General features: G+C 39.8%; 2 protein-coding genes across 3 annotated transcripts; one reads left to right on the top strand and one right to left on the bottom strand.

The window, feature by feature from the left end:
- Positions 1-3,650: 3,650 nt before the first annotated feature.
- On the bottom strand, positions 3,651-11,336 carry LOC111875542. Of its 2 annotated transcripts, none has more exons than XM_023871876.2 (6): positions 11,217-11,336; positions 9,052-9,251; positions 7,357-7,486; positions 6,649-6,743; positions 4,788-5,024; positions 3,651-4,255 (listed from the first exon to the last, which is right to left on the bottom strand). In XM_023871876.2, exons 2-6 carry the CDS (start codon positions 9,247-9,249, stop codon positions 4,154-4,156), a joined length of 762 nt encoding a protein of 253 aa, XP_023727644.1. In that variant the 5' UTR covers positions 9,250-9,251; positions 11,217-11,336; the 3' UTR covers positions 3,651-4,153. The 2 variants fall into 2 exon arrangements, with proteins under 2 accessions (XP_023727644.1, XP_023727643.1); XM_023871875.2 differs by having other exon boundaries at positions 11,136-11,335.
- A 2,511-nt stretch (positions 11,337-13,847) lies between these two features.
- On the top strand, positions 13,848-25,292 carry LOC111875540 (farnesol dehydrogenase). The gene is made up of 6 exons (XM_023871872.2): positions 13,848-14,014; positions 17,721-17,889; positions 20,457-20,586; positions 20,989-21,121; positions 21,197-21,352; positions 23,895-25,292. The coding sequence occupies exons 1-6, from the start codon at positions 13,883-13,885 to the stop codon at positions 23,934-23,936; spliced, it is 762 nt and encodes a 253-aa protein (XP_023727640.1). The 5' UTR covers positions 13,848-13,882; the 3' UTR covers positions 23,937-25,292.
- Positions 25,293-25,924: the final 632 nt, after the last annotated feature.

The raw sequence follows: 25,924 nt of genomic DNA, 5'->3' as shown, positions 1-25,924 counted from the left end.
GAGGTGCTGAAATTATATATGTGGGGTCCAGTACTTACATCAGAGTGAACCTGTCATTTGCTTAGGAGACTGCATGTCTTTGCTGTATGTGCAAATGCTAATTGACAGGTTAATTAAACTCTCTACACTTGTTTCCACTGATCTGGATCAGGTGTTCGAATGTATTCAATAAGAATCCTTCATAGCATCATGGTAGTTCAGCGCAAAAAATACAATAAACCAGTATGACTTTTTTCTTTTAAAATCTCATTTAACCCTATTTTTCATAATTAAGGCTGATAAATGAGGGTCCATGCACTTTATTCCTACATAATGAGTACAGAGGAAATAAATCTGAGGGGTTTATATAAATAATTGAAAATGATCGCAAGAAATATTTAAGAAAGTATTACAGTCTAGTGCTTGACAACTGTCATGCTGCCATAATAAATGACAATAGAGTTCCATTACGTAAGGTACATGAAGCCTGATGTCCGACATATGCTGACACATTCATACCACACTGTTGCTATATTCTCTTAAAGTAATTATATCCAAGTCATTCTGACAATATGCAAAGTTATTATTATACAGCACTCAAATATGAAGTGTGTAATCTAATAAACAGTAAATTAAACATGATAATAAGAAATACAATAAACATCCAATGTGTATCCAATTACACAATTCTGCGTTCAAATTACTAACGTAAGAGTGAACCATCATTTGAAAAACAGATGATATTAAGACATATTAATCATTACAGGCATAAATGCCATTACACAGTGTAATCATCTTGAAGCATGCGGTAAATCATTCATCCATTTAGGCAGAACAGCCCAACACTCCACCTAGTAACAGAGATACAGAGTACTAGCAGAACTGACAAGCCTATGGTCCAAAAAATTGCAAATAAGAATTATCCATATTACAACAGAGGCTGAAAATGCTCTATATTGTTGTAAGGTGAATGTTCAAAGCTGGGACTGATTTCTTTGTTGCTTCCCCCCTCCAAAAAATAACTAAAAAATGTGTAGTGCTCAATGAAGACACACTCGATCTAAACTGGTGCTACACTTCAACATTTTCTCAAAAGTCTATCAGATACATTACAAGGGAGACCAGGGTTTCAAGTTGTGAGCTTAAAGTTTACCCTGTTTCTTCAGTTCATGAATGTAAACTTTTTACAGAGGGGTCAGGAATGCATGCATAACAACAGAGAACATCTGCTGTAATCTGGATAAATTTTATTTGTAATTCATCATGCCATAAGCTTGTTGATTCTGCTGGCAGTCCATATCTTTGTAGCATGATCAGACAGAAGCATCTGATTCTTCAGCCTGAGCAGCTCAGTGATTTGTAGGAAGCTCTTACTGACCATTCTGTACATATACATAAAATCACACAAAGAAATTTTCATTCTCCTGATGAAAGAATTTAACAAATTACAAAAAAAGTGGTTGTTGTGGCAACTGCTAAATAACATTCAGACTTCTGAACAGGAGGTGATTTGGGCAGAACATATGCCATGAACTGAACAAAAGGAAGAATGTATGAACTTTCTTTGACTTGTGATTGTATCACATGAATGATGCAATGCAGAACTAAACATAACATGATACTAAAAAGAACTAGCTGTCCTTTCAGCATTACTGCACATTATATCCAGGTGACATATGAGGAATGATCCATTCATGAGTTAACTGTATATGCAACAACCTGGATAATCATTAATGAGGTACAACAATTTAGAAGCCCTGAACTCAGATGCCTGTAGCACGGACACTGAACCCAGACCTTCACCAACCTACCTAAAAACTAAGGAGCAAAGCAAGCGATGACAAGACGGATGTGAGAGTAAGTTGGACGGAAAGCACAATAGATCATTGAAGGTTGCAGTGATAGGGCCAGTTTTATGGCTCACCCTCATACTCAAGTTGGACGGAACTGTACACAGTAAGTATGCCTGTCATCAGACTGGGATAGGCTCTAGCCAGGATGGGAGATTATTAGATGAAATTAAACTGTACTGCCTGATCTCCCTGTGCATTATGGGAGAGATACAACAGTTGGCATCTGCCACTGAAATAACTTCAACTTGATTACTCTTGTCTACTCAATAACTCATTCATGTTCCCTCATCTACAACTCAGTCAGGTGCTGGGACTGAACATACAAACTAGTTTAAGGTGTGGGGTGGACAAAGGTGATGTGTAAACTATGGGATGGAGGCAGCAGATGACCACAGAGAACAGGTAACCTAAGGGCAGCAGACATCTGCAGGAGATGCTGCAGCAGGCACCCACAGAAGGAAGCTAGACAAGGGCCGCAGCCAATCGCATAAGTCAGAGGCTGCAGAAAACCAAGAAAGCAGCAAAATGAGAGGCTGAAGCCAATCACAGAAGGTAGCCAGATGAGGAATAGCAGCCAACTCATGAGAGAGATATGGGCACCGGACGAGTGGAAGCAGCTGCCCACAGAGGGTAGCCAGAGGAGGGGAAGCAGAAACCATAAGAACTAAAAGACGTTTTAATATTTTTAAGGGCAGCAGCTGAACAGGGAGCAGAAACTCACTATGGGATGAGGTACTAAGCAGGCACAGGAGATGGAAGTAGTAACACACCAATGGGACAAAAAGGTGGAATCAGAAAGATTCTGTAAAAGCCAGGGAAGAAACTTCTGTAGTGTCTTTTTCAAAGCAATACATTGTCTTTCTCCATTAAGTGTAGAAGCAATCACTTCTGTTTGTTCATAGTGACAGTCAGGTGTTTCACATGTTGGATGTTGTGAAACATCTAACTGATGGAGTGCAAAAGACAAAGACATCTTGATCTTGGCAGGCAGATCTATGAACACAACACTGTACCACCCCATTTGGTACTCTCTCTAAGGGAGTTCCTGACCAAGCACAACATTCCACTGGTTACCCACCTACATATTTACCAGATTCAGTACAGAGAGGCTTTCCTCTATTCCAACAACTGGGGAGTACCAAAATGGAGAGAGATTTCAGAAAGTGCCAGATATCATCCAAAATCTGACATGGGAATTGACCAATCCCCTGAAAGATGAGTGCATTCAATCAATAATGTATACAAAATTGGAGACATAGCACCATACATCCTTAACCCCAGGACTAGATGGAGGACAATGGTCATCTTTATATCCTGGTCACTTAACCACCATACCCATTCCGTAAGAGGCTGAATGGACTACAGAAACAATCTGCATGCTTTGGAGAAGAGAAAAATCGCTACTCCTGGAGGGGATCGAATCCTGGTTCTCCAGTTGTCCAACCTGTGGCCTAATCACTATACTGACTGAGGTATCCTGACACCCACAGTAAACAAATAAAAAGTAAACAAAGACAATTCAATATAAAAAAGTAAAGAATCTATGACTTCTGCACAGAATATGGACGGACTTATGTCTGGGGCCATGAAAAATAAACACTATGTTAAAAAATACTGTAAATGGATCGTGCTAATAGGATCTTGTCGTAAATGGTCCAAAGCAAAGCCACAGTTAATTTGCATTTCTGAACTGTGCTTTTGTGACATATATCATATGGACTAAAAAAAGTAAAGTAAAAAGTAAAAATATCCCTGTAACAGGCCATGGAGGCCCATAGGGTTGTGAGATGTTGAGGTTCCCAAATTTTCTAGATAATTGGCTCATAGAGGGTGGCAAGGTTGTCAGCCTTACACACTGGCCGCCCTTTACTCCCAAGAATATTTCAAGAATATCCCTTATGTATCCCTTAAGAATACTTATGTCTGTTAGAGGCTGAGTCGATGCCATAGTGTGGCTAGGATTAGGTAAATTGAAAAAATCCAATGGCCTCATCGGGACTTGAACCAGTGACCTTCCGGCTTGTAGAATAGTGCCTCAGTCAACTACACTACCAAGCTTGACTCGGAAGCCAGGCTGGGATTAATTTCACCACAAACGCCTGAGCTGACTCCCAACTTTGCGACCCACACACGGACGAGTTTCTGCTTGTCTTTCAGAGAAAGGTGAAGTATGTTGCATCTAACCTATTATTAAAACCATCATTTATTACAGTTTGGAAATGCAGACTGTGGGAATGTACTGTTATGATATAGAATAATGAACACTTGACTTTGTCACCTCTTCAGCCAAATGAAATATTCTGAACATGATCTTCATATCTTCACATCACTGGAGCTGTGGACACAGTACTATGTGGTGTTGTTGGGCGTGACCCAGCTATTGAATGAGTTGTAGATGCATTCAGTGATGCCATTGTCCCCATCTGGAAGTAAAATAACGAGGCTATACATTTATTTCATCACATAAAACTGAAAAGCCAAACACAAGATGAGGTTCTCCTAGTTGACAATCATTCACCTGTTCAATAATTTTCCTTTTCTTATGGAACCAAAAGATTCATTAGAACACCAAAATAGTATATTCTGTTCATATCTTCCATCTCTAATTCCCTGTGATCCATATGGTTAGCTTTAATATGTATAATTTTCAACTGCAGGTTTGAAATATTCAATAACAGCTTTCTACAGTCTTACAAAATAACATGTGAAAAGGAAATAGTAAAGTTTTATGTGGGAGAATAAATGAAAAGAACCAATTCTGGCAATGGGTTGCACGAATTTAATTGCTTCCTTAAGCAGTTTATTTTACTTTTCAATTTAATTAGCACAACATTTTTATCAATTTCACTTAATATTATTGACACAAATGTGAAGATCATAGTTATATCAGGTACATAATGTATGCCTTTATAGAAAAGATACTGAAATCCAAAACTGGGGTTCAATATTGCTTACCCTGAGGTGAGCTAAATCTTCGAGCTTGGTTAGGTCAGACAGTTCAAGGTACAGAGAATACACCAGTAGCCAGCCATACACACTGGCCACTGTATAGAGAATCCACAGAAGGCACATAGCAATGTTGTATCCAAATATCATGTCATTCACTACTGATCCAAACACAAATGCAAACAGCCGAAACAGTGTAAATACAGCAAAGCAGTAAAGCCAAGGAACCATCTTCTTCTCATACTCCTGTAGATAAAGAAACAAAATATATGCATGCAGAGTACACAATAGGTGAACTGGAACAACAAAGAGTGGAAGTCCTGCCATGGAACACTCTGACTGCCAAGCCCTGCCAAGCCCTGCCAGACTACCTGATAGAAATGCCAAGGTTGTTTGGGAGGATATGCACGGCCATAGAAAACCCCTCAAATGACCTTCAAAGCACATTAGTATGTCTCACTTGATGTCATGTATTGAAAGAAATACTGTATTAATTATAAATGATTGGATCTCTCTGGCTGCTGCAGTTTTAACTCATCCTGAGCTAATCTGGTGGGTATGTGGCATATAGAAGTGTTAAACAGACTAAATTCCAGACACCAGGGGCTCTAACTTTTTTCACACTCCCTTCAGTGATTTATCAAATTGCACACTTAATCTAAGAGACACGCCATAGTGTAGTTGGTTGGGGCCAGAAGGTCATTGGTTCAATTCCCAATGAGGTCACTGGATTTTTCAATTGACCTAATCCTTCCTGCCACACTATGGCCTTGGGGTCGACTCAGCCTCTAACAGAAATGGGTACCAGGAATCTTCCTGGGGGCAAAAGGCAGCTGGTGTGTATGGCTAACAATCTCACTGCCATCTGTGAGCCAATTTTCTAGAAAATGTGGGAGCCTTGATGTCTCACAACCCTATGGGCCTCCACAGCCTCTTACAAGAATAGCTTTAACTTTTTTAAATTTAATTTAAGCAATTATGACATCGATAGTTTACAGTCCTGTAGGAAGGGCTCCGATGCCCATCAGCAGTGCTTCATGAAATACATTTGAAATTTTGTGCCTTAGTATAGTAATAATGTTTCACTGACTTCATAATATTGAGACAAAAAAAAAGTATAAAAATATTAAAGAAAACAATGTGATTGAAAATGTAATTTACTGGTCTTAGACACCAGTGAAGATGACACTATCTGTAATTCTGTAATGTTGAATGTTCCTGTTGTTACTATATTAATACAAAACTAATCTTCATATAAGCTGGACTATAACACATGAAGCAGTCTAAAGTTTTTCACTCTGTTATGGAACATTCCCATGGCTAGATACAGGTTGGCACAATACCACACCACGTCTCTGACCCTGACTAGCTTTCTAGCAGCAACTCTTAATCCTAGATTACAGATATACAATTAGACCACACCCCTTGACTCTTGTTATATAGTATTATTATTACAAATCCAGCAAATTACGAGTATGACAATGGCAGTGCTAATGAGTTTCATTCCATTTAAACAATATATGTAACATCCTACTAATGACATTTCCTCATTTAATACACCAAACATGAATCATTCCAATTCAACACCATAATCTATGATTGTCTTAGATTATTTCTCCAATTACATTTTATTTGTTTCAATTCATTTTACACTCTAACAGTTCATAGCTTCCAAATATTGTATTAATAAATACAAATAACACAACTATTTAACCTTGTAACGATTCTTATCTGGCTACTGAAAATAGTCCTTTCCCTTGTTCACATATCAAAATACCCTTATTTACAGGGGTTGAAACATTTTTCTAAGACCAACTCATCAGCATCAAAATTCACAGAACAGAATGGAAGACCAATGCTTTGTACTTACTTTTCTCAAGGCTATGATGAGGATTATACTTGTGACAAACACTGCCATTCCACCAATGAGAGAAAATAAGGCAAACACAATCATTGCATTGCGAACTGAAATAAGAGGAACACAGAATCAGGAATTTTTTATTTGTTTCACTCTGGTCCATCACACTAACAATTACAAAGACAAAACAACTCCGTCCAGTGTGACTGTCACACCGGATGGAGTTGTTTTGTCTTTATAAATCAGGAAAAAATTTAATTTGTATAAAATGCTCAGATGCAGCTAAATTTTCGCTTTTCCAGTATTTTCTGTTTATCAGCTATGGTCATGTCAAAGGTATTTCTTCCAGAAACACAAACACTGCATGCATTTTGCCATGGACTTGTGCTTAAAAATAATTCATACCATTGCTATAAGCCTAGAATGTTTTAACATGTTTCACAGATGATAGCAATAATCTGCATGCCATACATACTAAGGCCCACACACGTGTGGCATACTCTGTTGTCTGCAGAAAAGTAACACTAACAGCCAATAAGAGAAACTTCTCAAATGAAGCTTCTTATGAATACCAGTAATTGGTCCAACATGTAAACATTTTTGGTAGCTACTGCAACACGTGCAACTCCTTTCAGGTACTAGACTATTTTCATTCTAAAACAAAGTTCTTTTGTATATTTTGCAATCCCTACTTATGAAAACTTGTGACATATACTTTACCATGGACATTTCCAACATATACAAATTCGAAGCTGATAATGTAGTATCCATAGTGGGTGGAGCCAGGTGCAGCCTGGGAAAGGCAGTAGATATCAAACATGGCCGTGAAAATTGTGAAGAGACTCAGCAACTGAGAATTATAAAACAGTTTTCTTATATAATTACAGCTAAGTCCAATGATATTAAATATTCATATACAGGAAGCTATTTAGGTAGGGATATGACAGTAGAGTAATGTACATCCAGAGAAACAATTATATTGTGACACGACATCTAAGAGCTACAATAATGGGACCAGAAGAGGTTGTCTCCTGTGCGGTAACAGCTGGTAAACAAGATATGACAACTGGGTTCCACTATAACGAACAAATGACACGACAAAGGAGGAACTCCTGGAAATGGTGTTTTGTATTGGGTCTGACCCAAGGCTATAACAACCAGAGAAGGTTGGTCACAATCATGAATGTGAGGGAGTTGGTGCAATGGGTTACATGCAACAGTGATGCCAACCAGCGAGGACAGGGGCCATTGAACGCGTAAGACGAGGAAACGACACTGTGGGGCCTATAATATGGCAATGGCTAGTAAACATAAACTGAAAAACTTGGTGCGTGCTGTAGTGGGAAGTTGACTGCATAACTTGGTGGCAGTGCTATAATTACTTGTAGTTACGATTTATAAGAGTCCAATAAATCCAATTACCAATCAAAACCCCATGTCTAGTCACTAAATATGTGACATTATAATGTGTGCTATTTTAAAATGTCATCCTTGATAGCAGTTATATATTCTTAGGTTTCTCTATCTTTACTGACCTTTAATTTGGCTGTTTGGTATACACTAACAACTATTGCAGCCACTTACCATTCATTCCAGTGTTCCATGGTTTAAGACTTCACATACTGTAATTCTGACAGTACATATTTCACATGGAAAAATAGGGCAAATACTTCCATTTCAGTGGCAGAAAATGGATACTACAGATGACTGTTATTTCACAATGTTGGGCTTACATAAAATTATTTGGAAGTTCATACTTTATTTTCAATAATGTGTTGAAAAATATGGTAACCTATAAAAATTTCTTGTCCATAGCTATACCAACTCAGCTATTGTGGCTCTAATATTAATTAGTTCAGTTTCTTCCTACATTCAAAATTAATAAAGTCAAGAAACATGTACTGTTTGCATAGTTAGTATTTGCAAATGATAACATTACCAAGAAGCTGTACCAGAATGGAACAGAATTGCAGAATCACCTAGGCCTGTGAAGAAACAAATGTTAGCAAGAGTGAAACTGGCATGCATTATTATATAGCTTGCCAAACATTGTTAAAATATATATACTGTCATACGTAGCGTGGTATGCGTCAGAAAAATGACACGATCTTGTTTGGATGATTGGATTCATTAGCACCTTGGTTACAATCTTGCTCTTAATCACATTTAAATACAGCACTATCGCTGCACCCCCATCCCCTATGCACGCGCATGCACACACACACACACACACACACACACACACACACACACACACAGAGGTTCTCTCCTGGCACCACAACTAAAACACAGGAACTAAATTACTAGCCCAGTAGTAAAATTCCCACTGAAGTGAACAAATCTAAGCACATACAGTATGGCAAGTAAACATATTTCTAACTCAATTTCATGTACTACTTCATTGCACCAACTTACTAAGGAGTAAATTCCAGTCACAAGAGCCCCTCTTTGGATATCCAACACAATAGCATCTTGCAATATTGGCCTCTGATACCATGGAATTCTGATAGAACGCATGGAACGAGATGATTTCAGATTAGCCGATGACCTTGTGGTCATATGGGAGTATACTGAGGGTGTCCCCATACTTGGAGTTTTCCTTCCAAAATTCATTTCTGAAAATAGAAAAATAAATCAGTTACTATGTATAATTATAAATTGTTTTATTCTACTCTCTGGTATAAAATATACAATAACGTATGTCACATCTTAAATGGAGATAGCAGATAAAACTGTTTGCACTGTTGGTCCAATACAGCTGAAGCTATGGAAGAGGATATGGAAGAACTAAACTGAAATATTCTTGAAGAAAGTCATCTTCTGGGTTTAGGCACCGTGTATTCTTCGTTTTGGCCGACGTTTCGGAGGAACGTAGCGCCTCCATCTTCAGAGCAGTTGAATGGCTTGGAATGCGGAGAGCAGTAGCTGTACATGGTGCCTAAACCCAGAAGACGACTTTCTTCATTGTCATTGGCGTGAAAACCTCAAAACTTACATGAAATATTCTTGATTAGTATTAGATAACAAATATATCAGTATAGCAATAGACATTTCCACAATAACCTTGTAATTTTCTAGGCTTGAATTCAACACAAAACATGTAAAACTAGTAGACAAAAATTTGAAACCTTCCACAAGAGATCCCTGTATTGCAGAAATAACAGGACATAAACCTGCTGACCAGTTAATGGCTCTGTGCTTCACAGTGACCAGTGTGCTGCTTGCCACGAGACACACATGAATTTTGCTGATGTATCAGCCTGCCTGATGGTTGATAATGTTTGAATGAAGGGAAGTAATTAACTTGTGGACCACTTGATGGCATTATGTTTCATGGTGAGCAGTGCAGTTCATGTGTGGGAGTATATAATTTGTCAGCAGTAGGCAGAATTTATTAGCTCCATTAGCTACTCATTCTCAGTTACGGTTACTGCAGTGTAGTATGCCATGGTGTGGTATGCTTTAGACCAGGCATGTCCAACTTCAAACCGGTTGTGATCGACTTTTTAATGTCAAAACTGTCAGTGATCTACTACCCCCTCCTATCGTTGTACCTCGCTTTAAGTAAAAATATTAGTAAAAATAACACAACACGATTTTTTTTTTGTAAAAGCAACATACATTGAAAGTATGGACTTACCTTGTTTGTTAAGAACAGAAAAACAGGAATGACTAATACATATTTTCCCTTCAAAATCTGAATATAATCATATTATATTACAAGTGAATTTACATGATTTTCACGTATAATTTCCTTATTGACCTATGAGCTCGACCAAAAATCGTCCTGCGATTGACGTGTTGGACTGGCCTGCTTTAGAGCAACCTGTATTTCTGTATGACACGTACATGAAATTCATATCTGTTAGAAAGTGTTGGCAAAAAAATCATGATGGAGAGTTCCCGGCAGACAAACAATTCACAATTTCGTGAATAAACTTAGAAAACTGGGACTCTTAATACAAGAAACAAAAAACATAAGTGCCAAGTGCCTACAGAGAAGTTCGATGACACAGGGACCAGATTTGAACATACACCTAGAAAATCACTGAAACATCTAGCCCAAGAGACTTGAAGCATCAAAGTCTAGTAAACGAATGGTAACACAATTGCTGAAGCTTAGAGCCCCCCCATAAAACAACAGTAATCTACGCCTTGCAGCCACGCAATCCAGCTAACAGGGTTAATTTTTGCAGCTGATTTCTACAATCTGTCATCAGAGGTGAGATCGATCTGCAATTGATATTATTTTCTGACGAAGTGTGGGTTCACTTGCAGGAACACACAAATATGCAAAATTATTCCTACTGGAATTCACATAATCCGCATTTAACCCATGAAGTTCCACTCCATGTAGTAAAAGTTGGTGTCAAGTGTGCTGTAAGTGCAAGGATTGTTGGACCTCTTATTGTTGAATAATGCCACAAAGTGCTGAACAGTTCTATACATGTCTGAGAATTTTGTTTTAACATTCCACATATAAGATGAATCATCCTAACCTCGCCCTTTAATCTTGTTGTTTAGTATATTGTGCTCAAGTAATGAAATCACTGTAAATGTTCACGAGAAAAATTATATACCAATTCTGTAGTATTAACAAAACCACAATTCTACACACGAAGAACTTTCCTAAGAGCCAACAGCATTAACCTATTCAGAACTAGGTGTGGCCATTGGCAACATTGGCAAGGCACAACACGCATCACAGTTTACCAACCTACTCGGGTTAATAAACAAGTCCAAGTAGTCATGGATTACCAACTATAGACAGTTTCTTTTTAATTCGCTTAGTGGGGGGGGGGTGGAATTCAGCTGGGTCCACTCGGCATGGTGGCCACTGATTGGTCTATTGTATCTGCCCCGGGTGATTATGATGATGGAGAATTTGGTGGAATGAAGATTGGCAGGGGAAACCGAAGTACTCGGAGAAAACCCGCTCCAGCACCACTTTGTCCACCACAAATCCAACTTGACTAGCCCGGGATCGAACCCGGGCCTCCGCGGTGGGAAGCCAGCTACTAACCGCTTGAGCTATGGCGCGGCCAAACTATAGACAGGTTAATCTAATGCTGGCTACCATTCAGCGCAGAGCCTTTCGTCTTTTCGCCTACTGTCTAAAAACATAAAAATTAGAATACACAAAACTATAATTTTGCCTGTGGTTCAGTATGGGTGTGAAACGTTGTCTCTAATATTAAGGGAGGAACATAGAATGAGGGTGTTTGAGAACAGGGAGTTGAGAATATTTGGACCGAAGAGAGATGAAGTGACAGGAGGATGGAGAAAACTGCATAATGAGGAGCTTCATAACTTGTACGCTTTTTCAAATATAATTAGAATGCTCAAGTCAAGGAGGATGAGATTGGTATGTAGCACGAATGGGGGAGAGGAGAAATTCATATAGGATATTGGTGGGAAAACCAGAAGGAGACCACTGGGAAGACCAATGCGTAGGTGGGTGGACAATATTAAAATGGATCTCAGAGAGAAATGATGGGATGTTATGGATTAGATTAATCTGGCTCAGAATATGGATCGCTAGTGGACTCTTGTGAACACGGTAATGAACCATCGGGTTCCATAAAATGCTGGAGAATTCTTGAATGTTGCACAATTGGGAGCATCTCAAGAAGGGCTCAACTCCAAGAGTAAGTGAGTGAGTTAGTGGGTGAGACAAGGTAATCATAACATTTAACACAGACAAAGCCAAATGAAGGCCATTGAATAATTATGAATGTATAGCATATAGCGTATAAATAAGGTAGTAATAACAAAGATTTGAAGGTATGGTAATTTGTAACAGCTTTGACTGAATCTGGGTAAATTATGAAAATTTAATTTACAAGTGCAGTCTTAAAGACGCAGACTTCTTATGTTAGATTCTTCTGACATGTTTCTTTATCGGCTTTCTTCTTTGCGGCTCAATTGAATGGCCCATAGCTTTGCAGCTAGAGTATCCATATTCCACAAGCACCGACCTACAATGGGCGAATTTTTGCATAACGAATACGAACAGAATCTTTCCAACCAATCAGGCGTCAGCAAGGCATACGTACGTACATATATACATAGTGTCACGTGTAGGGTGTGTGCGCATGACTTATGATGGGTTTTGGATTGGATGATTGGATCTATTAACACCTTATACACAGCACTCTGAACTACAGGCAATTACAGCGCTTTCGCTGGTATACACACTTGATAGTTCACCGTTACACACGCACTAGGCTTCTCAGTCATCATTAGTCTTATCCTGGCAACGGATTTATAACAGTCTCACTGCCACTTCAAATCACACATGAAGTTTTCTTTTCACAGCCTAATTCCTTTCTTGCCATTATTTTGCAAATATAAATTCCGAAGACTCGACTCAGTTCACTTCCTCTGATCCCAAGCTCATATCCTGGCAGGCTGGCATCTCGAAACTCGACTCTACTCTTCTACATGGAAGAAGAAGAAGAAAAAGAAGAAGTGGAGGTGGTAGTGAGAGACACTACATTGGGGGGGGGATAAGAAACTATATCTCCGATTTTGAAAGTTCCCAGGCAGTGCCCGCTTGCCCTTCTGGTAAAGATAGAGCATATAATCGGTTTTCTTTTTGCTATCGTTGGGAGGCCTACATTCGGGCGAAATTTTGATGTTTACAATGGGATGGCTGTATGTGAGGCATACAGTACAACGTGGAATTTGGGTACCAACTCAGCATTTGCTCTAGTACCGAGGAAAACCACGGAAAACCTTGGTCGATCTCAACTGAATTCTTCTTTATAACCACTTTGCACGGACCACGCAGGAAACAGCCTCTCTATTGTTGGGAAGGTGTGTGTAGAGCACCGTTGCATAGGAACGGAAGCCGCTAGATTGTTGCTTGCCTATTTGTTGCCGCGGGAATGTGTTTACCGAACCGTTGCCTAGCAATAAACGTCTATTCTGACTTCACTATTCCGGCTTTCGGGCGTCATGTCACAATATCTACACACATACAAGGAGACGGTATCTCAAAACCATTTTTTTTCCTATTCAATGGATTAGAAAACATGTAAATCCGTAAAAATCATGAAATCGTTTTCCTTTCGTCATCAGAATATATATATTCATATACATTCACTACGCATACGAAAAAATAAGCACAACACACCACACACGTTATGTAATGCAGTAATCAGCACGCAGCCATCTGGCCAGCAACGTAGGATGACGCTCCGTACGCTAAGAGTGGGGTGACTTGCGCGTCAGTTGTTAAAAAATGGAGCGTTGGGCTGGACGCGTTGCCGTAGTAACGGGATCTAGTGCTGGAATTGGGATGGCAATTGCCGAAGAACTCGTCAAGAAAGGGTTGAAAGTGGCCGGCTTAGCCCGAAGAATTGACAGAATTCAGGTAGTGTGCAAATATTTCTGTAGGTATGCCGTCATCCAATAGTGACGTAAATAGTTGTGTCACTATTACAGATTTACTAGATTTTATTTTCAACAGACGATGGAAGGAGCAATCTCTCAACGCCTGAGAATTGTGAAGGACGCAGTCGTGCCCTGATCACTGTTGGCATTTGAGTAGAGCGTCAGGAAAAAATACTAGGATATCTGGGTCGCGGCAGAGATTCAAACCGAACTCGAATACGAGTCTAGAGCCCTACCACTACACCAGTCTGCTAGGTCGACAGTTAGTATAAATGCAAATAAATTTAGATTCGTTCTGCACTTCTCGGCTACATACATTTGCTATCTGCAGAGATGTTTCTCATTAGCAAGGAGGACATTACGTGTTAAGAAAGCCAGTATTGTGGTACACTTAACTTTTTTTTTCCTTGGCACTGCAGCCCCAATGGGCCTAGGCCTACCTCCATGAACTTCTCCGTTCACAGCGGCTTTTCTAGTTCTTAGACATACGGTAGGACTCCTTGGGCGGGTGATCAGCTCGTCGCAAGACCTCTACCTGTACACAAACACAGAAAGACGCACACAAACATCCATGCCCTGAGTGGGATTCGATCCCACGATCCCGGCTTCCGAGCGAGCGAAGACAGTGCACGTCTTAGACCGCTCGGCTACCGTGACCGGCACACTTAACATACAGTTCCTAAATCGTTGAATAAAAAGATGAACACAAATCGAATTGCTATCAATACTGATATTACTTCTCCACTTTATTCTGTACATATTATAACTTTTAATTCAGAAGCCGGCATAGGTTATGAGTTGGAGGCCGAGGAATTGGAATTCGATTCCCGGCAGGGTCAAGAGATTTTTCTCTTATCCACAAATTGCAGACCTCTGTGGTCTATCTAGCCTCCTATTCGAAAGTTACTGGTAGCTCTTTTCCCATGACAAATGAGCCGGAGCGTGAAGCTGATCATCCACCTCCGTCTAGTGTCAAGGTTATTACTGCGTGGGCTTCGATTTTTAATCCGTCTTATATCTTCATGGTGCTGTGTTATATTTGCTATTTTATACCTTCATATTTATAATGTTATATAGTATGTGCTTCTAACAGCAGTAGTTTCAAGTGCAAACGAAGGTCTTAGATAAGGCCTATAAATATAATAAGATTTTTATTTTTTCATATCCTTATTATTGCGTGGCACGACGGATATTTTCTGTCCGTTTTCCGGATTTGAGAATCGTCTTTATAGGTGTTTGGTAGGAGTCCTTGGACAGGCGATCGGCATATTACAAACCTCTACTTATACAGGACAAAAGAAACCCTGAAAAAATTGCCAGTACATATATATTCATGCCTTGAGTGGGATTACTCGTAGAACCCGTGATTCAGTTTCTTGAGCAGTAGAAGACGGTTATCTTGCTTTGCATGTTTGGCATTCTGCTGTGCCGTATGCCACTAATGTGTAAAATAATGGCCGCGCCATAGCTCAAGTGGTTAGTCGCTGGCTTAGCGGCCTCCGTAGTCTAGAGGTAACGTTCCCACCTCATGACTCGTGGTACGCGGGTTCAAATATCCGGCGGAGGTCTTCGAGTTTTAAGGGCGGAAAAATTCAGGGAACAAGTCCTCCGGGCGGGACTTTAAGCTGTGTGTCCCGTGTCGTAACTTTACGGCACGTAAAAGAACCTCATATCCCCAAAGGGGATCACTGAGTCAAATTCCAGGACGTTTCCCGCCCAACAACAGTCTCTAAGGCCTCTGATAGATGGGGGAAGCATTATAGACACCGCTAAGCAAGTGGCCGAACTCGCTTGCTCGGCGGGACTGATGGTACGCACCATTTATCGGTAGGGTAAAGAGACTGGTAGAATATCATAGAGGGAAGCACAATAGATCAAACTGGTCGCGGTGCATGGGGAAACCCACCCTCTCTAAATAACTAACTAATAACTAACTAGTCGCTGGCTTCCCACCGCGGCGGCCCGGGTTCGATCCCGGATCTGATCAAGTGGGATTTGTGGTGGACAAAGTGGCGCTGGGACGGGTTTCCTCCGAGTACCTCGATTTCCCCTGCCAACCTTCATTCTACCAAATTCTCCATCATCATATTCACCCGCTGCAGGTACAATAGTCCAATCAGTGGCTGCCGTGCCAAGTGGACCCAGTTGGACTCCACTCCCCACTAAACGAATTAAAAAAAGATGTCCGTCGATCACAACAAATTCATTGGAATGAACTTCTGTTCTATTCTGACGATAAATTTATTGGCGGAAGAATTAAGTTCCGTAACGAGAAACGCAGAAGCGCTAGTAGACTCGAGTAAGGATGTTGGTCTAGAAGTGAACATAAAGAATTAAGCGTAGTGTATTATCACGCGTTTGGTGACTAGACACGGAGTTTGAATAGGTAACTGCATTTATTGGACACTTAAAACTTGCAACTACAAGTAATTATATCAGTAATTTACACACGCTAGAATTTATTATCGAACCCACCAAGTTTTCTAGGTTTTCACTAGGCGTTGCTACGCAACTGCTTCCAACAGTGGTGACTCCTTCGCCTCCAACCTCTCCGTCAGGAGTAGACTGTCTCACGGCAACCTCAGCTGGTTGCCACAGAAATGTATTACCGAGCTGTTCTATAATAACCGCAGGCTGTTTAGGTTGCTGCAGTCTAACAAAGGAGGTCTTCCTATTCTACTCTTCCAGGTTTCTGCCATCATTTCACAATTTGCTTATTTCTGTTACCGAAATGAGGAACAGAATCATAATAAAACGTAATTTCTAAATATGTCAAAAGTCCGAACATTTTGGAAAGACGACAACTTAAATTAATTTCACGAAGAAATGAGAGCAGATTCTATTTCACGAATGGCTGCTACCAATTGGTTCCAAAACTCTCGTCTTTCCTTCTGCTGGCTAGAAAGGTAAAGACTAAAATATGTTGTACAAAACTATAAATTATCCTGTTATTCTGTGTAAGTGTAAAACCTAGTCTCTCAAATTGTGGAAAGAACATATATTCAGCATGTTTGAGAGAAGGGCATTGAGGAGGATATTTGGAACCAGCAGGGACGACGTTAAAGGGAGGTGGAAGATAATGCATAAGGAAGACCATCATCCATTTTATTCGTCAATAAACATTATTAGGTTGAACAGATCAAGGAGGATTGGAAGGTCGCTATCTGTAACACACATACGAGAAAAGAAATACATACAAAATTCTGTACGGAATACTTGAAGGGAAGAAATCGCTTGGAAGACGTAAGCTAGGACAGAAAGAATTAACCATCGAAGTGGGTGGCATGGATTAGATTTATCTGGCTTAAAATCTGGCCAATATGGGGCTCCTCCGAATAGGTAATGAATCTGCGTATTTCTTGACTAGTTCAGGGAAGACAAGAATAATTCTCTTCCATGAATGTAGTCGGTTAGTTTATTAGTTAGGCGAATAAATGGACTAATAAACTGACATGCAGTGATTTTAATTCAATTGAAAATGTTATTTAAAATGTGCTATATTACATATTGGAGATATGAACATAATGAAACACATATTCTTGATACGGATTATGTATTCGACGTTCCTTATAGAAGGGCTTTATATTAGCAGTACTACATGTTATGACGTTCTCGATTTATGGGTTCTTTCTAATATCAAATCGACATACTTCATAATTGCATTAAGAACTATGACTCTTCTGCAGGAAGCGTCTGCCAAGCTGCAGAACATGCCAGGAGAACTGCACCCGGTGCACTGCGACGTCACCAAGGAGCAGGACATCCTGACCGCCTTCTCATGGATCAAGGAACACCTTGGAGGCGTCGACATCATGATTAATAATGCGGGGATCGTGCACCAATCATTTCTCATAGGTATATCATTCCTACTACACCATGGATATCTATTCTGTCGCGTGCCCTTCAGTCCATTTGGTGTATGAAGAATTATCGAACTTTTCGAGGTGCTAGAACTGCTGCCTTGTACAGAAGAGAAGAGGCCGGTCAGAGCAGCTAGAAATCTTGAAAGCCATCCGGTAGGGAATAGGTCGTAGACTGAAAGTAAAGTATAATTAGCAGCAAGGGTAGAGCAACAGCTAACCTCTTTCCTTCCACATTTGACAGAAGAGTTAACAACTGTAGCAGTAGCAGAAAGGAACAGGAATATGTGAGGGCAGTAGGGAATTAAGCGCAATTTTGACCTCTGACTTCTCTCAGATTTTATTACTTTATTCGTTTAGTTACTTCTCCAGCCTCATATGGAAGTAACAATTTACAAACACCCACACAGTCCTACCCCAGTAACAGATGTTAATTTGTTCCGTGAAATATGTCAGTAGTTAACAACAATTTGAAATTTTTAATAAATAACTGATAGACTAAAATTGTGGATAAAATCAGTTAGTTCTATTGAAGTGTTATTTTCCTGCATGTTTCGGTTATTTATGGCTATCATCAGGCGTCTATAAGAAACTGCTTGTCACAGTGGATTCATTGCTATTAGTCTTGTCATGTAAAAGTTTTTACAGAGAATTATATTTTTTAAATATACTGAAATACTTGTTTAAATTATTAAAATTTATTCAAAATTATTATTATTTTTTAAAAATTATCTTATTTTATATAAGGTGCAATGGTGTAGGGGGAACGGTGAGTATATACAAGTATGTAGATAAATGTTGGTGTTATGTTGGTATACGTTGTAGGTGGCGATGGCCCGGTGCCATCTTGTTTTGGTTTTTTAAGCTTTTTAACCTTCTGTGGTAAGCTTTCTGATCATGTTCTTATTTGTTGTTCTATGCTAGAAAGCTTTTGCATATTGAAGTTTTGTTTATGGCATTGTTTCCTGGTTTACTGTTGAGGTGCAGTTTCATCGCTTCTGCTGATGTGGTGTTGAATCTGATTGTATTGTTGGGAATGGCAAAAATACGAAAAAAACTTACTAACATGGAACAACAAATAAGAACATGACCAACGAGCCTACCATAGAGCGTCTAAAAGCTCAAGACTACCAAAAGAAGACAGCACCGGCCTATCGCCACCTACAGCCTTCTCACATAACATTAACATTTACCTATATATATACCCGCACCATTGCACCTACTACATTCCACCCTATAAACCCCCTATATATAATAAAACAGATTTTAGAAACAAAAATAATAATTTTAAATGAGTTCTACTAATTTTAGACAAGTATTTCGATAAATGTAAACACTGTAATTCTATGTAAGAACTTTTCATGATAAGAATAATAGCAATAGATTCATTGCGCCACGCAGCCTAGTAATGAATGTAGACTACAAAAGCATGACGAGGAATGTAAATGACCGAAACATGCAAGAAAATAACATCTTAATAAAACCAACTGATTTTATCGGCAATTTGAGCCTATCATTCATTTATTGAAAGTATAAAATGTTTGTGATCGACTGACAAATTTATATAGCAATGAGATACATACCAGAATGCAAAGCATACGAATGAAGGTCGTGAAATATCGTCGATTAACGATTCATCAGTTAACGGACGAAATTTTAATATCTGCTTTGCTTTTCATTGTAGGGCACACAGTTTACCAGTATTGTTAAAATAATTACAAAATATGACGAATAAGAGAAAACACTGTTAAGATTTCACTACCATACTACCAGAACGGCTGGCCGAAGTGACAGGTTGTGACATTACCAATGCGTGCTCGCATTTACAGTCATCGAACGGCAATTGTTTTGGCAGTTGAATATATCGTGGAAGAGTCGATGGATCGAATTCGCCCATAAGCAGGAGGTCGATTAGCAGGGTATGTCTTCAATTAAAACATTAAAATTAACCCATTATTCTAACAAATTACCAATGACCATCGAGGTAAATAGTACAGCTCGCTTAACTAACAGGAAGCTTTTGTTTTCCCACCCCGGCGGCCCGGGTTCGATCCCGGGTCTGGTCAAGTGGGATTTGTGGTGGATAAAGTGGCGCTGGGGCAGGTTTTCTCCGAGTACTTCGGTTTCCCCTGCCAATCTTCATTCCACCAATTGCTCCACAATCACCCTCACCTATCATCTGGGGCTGGTACAATAGGCCAGAAGTGACCTCAGTACAAGGGACTTAGTCCCACCCCACTAGCAATAAAAAACAGCAGATTTTGTCGACTTCGCCTGTCTGTTGATGACTGACACGCTTATTAGTTGAGAAGTTACCGACAGTAAGGCTACATTATTGAGAGTTTTAGATTGTGATCTTCTGGATTGTGACACCGTGTAATCTTGGGTCCACCCAGGAGACAGGAACCAGATTCATTGGAAACTCTGGTAATCATTTACAACACTACACTACTACGAATTTGTTCGATTGATGATTGTATAATAATACTATACCAGAATTTGAAGTGCTTCATGCAACTCGCCTTGCCTAAAGTCGTCTGGGACTCTTGTATTTAAACACAGACGGGGAGACATCAGATTGGCTCCAAATGCTGGATGTTAACGTGCTGGGGCTCAGCATCTGCACTCGGGAGGCGATCCGGTCCATGAAGGAACATGGAATCACAGATGGACATGTCGTACACCTCAACAGGTAAAAGTTTCTCTTTGTATATATTCGTACTCAGCTTCTTGAAACTTATAGATGAGCTGAAGCTAAACTTCATTAATTTCAGACCTTGGCATCAGCTACAAATTTGTGGATAACTTCGTATTCTGACTGATTAAAACAGCGGGGGAAATGTCAACTCAGGGCCTTAGTTAGAACTGTGGTTTGTGGATTTAGCTTGCCCTCTTCGCAAATGAATAGAAACGTTTTTATTTCTGAAAAAATTGGATGACGAAGGGTCAAATATTTGTAAATCGTGCTTAAAAATTGAATTAAGGAAATTGAGACAATAAAGGCTTTCAATACATTTCCAACAAATATAAATTTGTGACAAGCTACAGTACCATACCCCTAAGTTATAGGCTGTAACATGTTCGGTTTGTTCAGTATTGCAGGCCACGGTTTGCCTCAGAGTTCCAGAATGTTACATATGTACGCCGCATCAAAGAATGCCGTTACAGCTCTGACTGAAGGCCTCCGTCGCGAACTTGTAAAAGACAGTTCTAGGATACGTGTTACGGTAGGTATGATTTGATGTTATGCAATGCATTAACGTGTTTCTAAGGGGTATTTTAACCTTAAATTCTTTTCTCAGAGCATCAGCCCAGGTCTGGTACGCACAGAAATTTTCGAAGTTGGACACATGCAAAATATCACCTCTGAAGAACTGTTTTCTGAGAATGCCTACCTCGAGCCCAGGGACATTGTAGATGCAGTGATATATGTCTTAGGAACCCCCGAACATGTTCAGGTAAATACTACTGCCATTCTCATTCTAGGAACTAAGTTTTATATGATTCCAAGGTCACTCTGAACTTGAATACATTTTCCAGAATTCTTAATCAGCAAATGTTTTGCCTTCCATATACGAGTAGAGAGACAAACCTACAGCCCTAATTGCATGGATTTTGTCTATGAGCAGGATAATTATTGTCTTTGCTTCAGGAAAGATCATTAGACTGCCAAGAAACTGAAGATGTGCAAAAATCCATAGGCGTTATCTCTGATTTTAAAACGTAATCGAATCCTTCAAAAGTAGTTTCCTTACGAAAGTGTGTTGATGTGAAATATGCATTATATAACGATCTTAACATTCGTCGGAAACATTCTACGATGTCGTGAATAAGGTTCGATGATCAATACTATTCTTTGTATTCTCAACAACACTCTCATTATTCAGTAACAGTAAATAGTGATGAAATAGAAAGGTGTTATCTCCTGGGATGTGATACGGTGTAGTCCAGTAAGAATTCATCGATATTTCGCAGGAAAATACTGTCCTTATCTTCAGGGTTGAAGGTATAAGTAATCTGAAACTGACTTTGTGGGTTGCATCTTGTTCGTTGCCTACTTGGCTAACTTCGCTTACTTTTCCACCCTGAAGAGGCAGTGCGCACCCCGAAACGTCTGTGAACTTCTACCGGACTACATAGCATGACATCCCATAAGATAGAAATCTACAGTTACGGCTGTAAGAACCCCAAATCCGACATAATAATGAACTTAATTAAAGTAAAGTAAAAAAAAAAGTAAAGCTATCCCTGTAACAGGCCGTGAAGGCCCATAGGGTTGTGAGACGTTGAGGGTCCCACATTATCTAGACAATCGGCTCAAAGATGGCGGTGAGGTTGTCAGCCTTACGCGCCGGCCGCGCTTTATTCCCCAGGAAAATTATTTAATTAATTACATGATAAAAATAAAGGCTGCAGGTTTATTTAGCTTTCATTTGTTTATGCTGAGAGCTGTGAGTTAGAAATGTTCATATAGCTTAGCCGGTATTGCTAATAAGCTATGGGCTAGAAGATCAAAGAATCGGGCTTAAATTCCTGGCCGGGACAGAGATCTATCTCTCACCCACAATATCTAGACTGGTTCGAGTCCGCTCAGCCTTCTATCTAATAGGTACCAGGCTATCTTCCCCGAGGATTAGTATCTAGGGTATCATGTTGAATGATTACTTCACTGACCTCAATCTCATGGCAAGATTAAGCACGTGTGTTACTATATCTCTACTCTCCACGCATCTTCACGGCGTGGTGCTTAATTAAGTACAGAGGCAATTTTGACGTATTTAAAAATATAGCGTTCATTTAACTTCGTTTGCTCTAATGCTGTGGAAGAGGTTCCCAGTACGGGGAAAGGGGTTCGTTTACCTCGTTCCGTAGGCCAGACCGTCACACTCTGACAGTGAGGTTCATTCAGCACATCAGCCAAGAAATGGATGCACCAATCCAAGTCTTGGACTATGTTTTCAAGGAAGAAAAGTAGAAATCCCAAATTTCCGTCATGCTTACATTTAGAATGGACAAAAAAATCTTAAAGAGGCAGAAGAACATTTTCGACATAGGAGCCAAATGCTCTTGTTGATGGGCTTCAAATTGATACTTTATAAGAATTTAAATTAAAACATCTTAANTCAAATCTTACACAACCTTAATATTGATGCTATGTGTATGCATGCCTGTTTTCTCAGGTGGTTAGGTCCCCTATAAAGAGCTAACCTCAGTCACTTCAATCAGTCGGACAGGAGGAACAAAGTATGTATTTAATAGACATAAAGTTCCTTAACATGTTGCCGAGCAGTGAAAAATCTGATTTGTTTCGGGAAATATCCGACTCTAATATTGACTGAGGGTTTTCGTGGGTTTTCTTATCTCTTCAGGCAAATATCGAGATATTGCTAACAAACAGGTTACAGTTGCTTCTTTTGCAGCTTTTCCGGTTCATATTACCTCCCATGAGAATCGACGCTGAAACCTCTGTAGTTCATGCAGCGGAAATACAAATCTTACGAAATTGTTTTGTTAGTATGTTGATTATTTTAATTTTTAGCCCCAGATAACAGCAACTCCACACAGCGGCAAAACAGAATTGCAATATAACCGGTTTATACACAACTTATTTATATAAAATTATTGCATGTAAGACGAAACTGTATAAATAATCGTTATGTTCGTATTTCTGGGGGCACGCGATAACGTAATTGGTTGAGGCACTATGCTATTAGCCGGAAGGTCATGGGTTCGATTCGTGATAAATTAATTGGGTTTTAAAACGACCTATTTGTTCCAGCTGCGTTATGACCCTAGGGTCAACTCAGCTTCTAACAGTTAAGAGTACCCGGATTATTCTCGGGGCAAAGGGCGGCCGGCGCATGATGCTGAAAACCTCACCGCCGTTTGTGAGCCGACTGTCATGAAAATATGGTAGCATCGATGTCTTAAAACCTGTGGATCTCCTCGGCCTTTTGCAGGGATAGCTTTATATTTTATGTTCGTGTTTCTCTGTTTCAGGTCCATGAGTTGACTATTCTACCAACTGGGCAGAAATACTAAACAAGATGGAAATATAGGCCTAATTACAAAATTATAAGAACATTGACCCCGATACTTGTGGCCAATATTTGTGAAAATTCATTAGATAAGAGAGTGGAATATATAAATTAGTGAGTAGAAGTGAGAGAAATGGATGTTATTCGCAAATGGAAGAACGTCTGTCTCCCAGAATGCATCTGCTCAAGCACAGTATTCCGCAGACTCCAAACAAGCGACTGACGAGGAATATTAACATTCTTATTTAATTTTAGGATTTGAGGTTCTCATAGCAATGTTATGAAGGATTTTGCCTTCTGCGATATAATGCCGTGTACTCCGTTGAGAGTCAAGCGACTTTCGGGATGAATATATCACTCTGCTTGCCACCTGCCTTCACGCTGGTTTCTTGTTCGGCTTATTCTTCGACCGTGTAGATGGAGGCAGCATTTTCCTCCGAAATTTCAATTGACTTTCAATGGAATATACAGCATTACATCCAACAAGGCGGAATTCTTCTTAATTAATTACTTGGAATTGAATTTTAAGTGGGCTTTGTACAAAAAGCCGAAATCTGTGGACATTTATTGTTTAGTTTTTTAGCTACCCTGTATCATATGCGTAGGTCATAGGAACTTGAGTTGTAGGATGGTCGTGAATGATGATTTGTGATGATCTAGAAGTGGGCGTGGCTCATTTCCTAGTGACGTATTAATTTCCTCGAGAGTATGAGGAAAAACACAAAACCCTCAGGACAGTCGGCCTCAGGGCCATAAATCGAACCCAGGACCTTCAAAATAACTCAACTACAACATTCCGCTAGTTGACTGGGAAAGTACATTCTGCATGCTATCTAGTTGCTTGCGGCAGAGATTTCTATTTCAGACACGATTGTCATTATTGTATTTCAGTGGTTAAGAAGTAATATTTCCAGCCAAAGGACAAAATTGCTGAATCATCTAACATCTTCGACTCTGGTAGATAATATCTTCGTTAATAATGGATATCAGAATAAGGTAAACTACTACATTGGTTTGAAAGAGGTTTGTTTTGAGCCAACCGTATAAGCTGTATTTTGTGTGTCCCGCATACAGACAATGTGCATTTAATGACGGTGTTGTCAACGAAGCTATGACTTAAAAATGTAGAAGGGAATGTGCCAACTCCGCCCACTTTACTTAATGTTTTATGCGAGTATTCACTTATGGGCTTATCTCCTTGGGAAAGCCTGTATTTCCTCCGTCTTTCTGCCTGTTGAAAATTCCCACGTACAGTCCCAGCGAACACAGATTGATTTACTCGTATCTACTAACAAACTCCGTGATACCGACCGAGCAGCCGCCGCTTGTCAGCGAAGTTAGTGCCAACTTTAGCGGATAGAGGGTGTCGCGTGGTCAGCGCAACGAATCCCCACGGCCGTTAATTTAGGTTTTCTAGAGTGGAGCCGCTATTTCTTTGAAATAGCTCCTCAACTATCCTCACGAGGCTGAGTGTACCCCGTTCCAGACCCACTACTTCTCAGAAAATTTGGTAGCGCTGGGAATCTAACCCGGACCTCCGAATCTGTAGCCAGGAACCCTGACCACTATAGACCACAGAGGCGGTCACAAGGATAAAATTAATTTTTGGTGCCAATTTGATAGAAGAGCCTCAGGAGGGTTTTCCAACCAAAATTTCATATGTAATTTGCCTCTGACAAGTGGTTACAGTTGCAATGGTTCTCCTTATCCAACTTTTTGTGAAGTCTTAGTTTTCCCGACTGCACTGTTTTTCAGAAACATAGCACACTACCGAGGGACTATCATAAATGATTATGTGTTTAAATTTGGACTGTGGCAAGGGAAAGGCAAGACTGAAAACAAAATGGATGTATGAAGCTTCTCATAGCTTACATATGCAAATGGAACATAAACTAAGCACATGCCAGCAAGTAATAGGGCCAGGGACACAAATCTTTTGTTATGTTGTTCCCACACACATACACAGCAAACAATAACATGCCACATCATGAC

This window comes from Cryptotermes secundus, unplaced genomic scaffold (assembly GCF_002891405.2).
Source record: "Cryptotermes secundus unplaced genomic scaffold, Csec_1.0 scaffold468, whole genome shotgun sequence".
Taxonomy (NCBI): Eukaryota; Metazoa; Arthropoda; class Insecta; order Blattodea; family Kalotermitidae; genus Cryptotermes; species Cryptotermes secundus.
Note: the sequence above shows the minus strand (reverse complement) of the source record. Positions and strands in the feature narration are given on the sequence as shown.

Excerpts from the sequence above, each read along its gene's own strand:
- LOC111875542 (XM_023871876.2), bottom strand. The coding sequence starts at position 9,249 with ATGAATTTTGGAAGGAAAACTCCAAGTATGGGGACACCCTCAGTATAC. Across the intron at positions 7,487-9,051 it reads TGACTGGAATTTACTCCTTA|TTGCTGAGTCTCTTCACAAT; the intron begins GTAAGTTGGTGC and ends TATAATTCTCAG. Across the intron at positions 5,025-6,648 it reads TCATCATAGCCTTGAGAAAA|GAGTATGAGAAGAAGATGGT; the intron begins GTAAGTACAAAG and ends CTTTATCTACAG.
- LOC111875540 (XM_023871872.2), top strand. The coding sequence starts at position 13,883 with ATGGAGCGTTGGGCTGGACGCGTTGCCGTAGTAACGGGATCTAGTGCT. Across the intron at positions 14,015-17,720 it reads GAAGAATTGACAGAATTCAG|GAAGCGTCTGCCAAGCTGCA; the intron begins GTAGTGTGCAAA and ends ACTCTTCTGCAG. Across the intron at positions 21,122-21,196 it reads GTTCTAGGATACGTGTTACG|AGCATCAGCCCAGGTCTGGT; the intron begins GTAGGTATGATT and ends TTCTTTTCTCAG.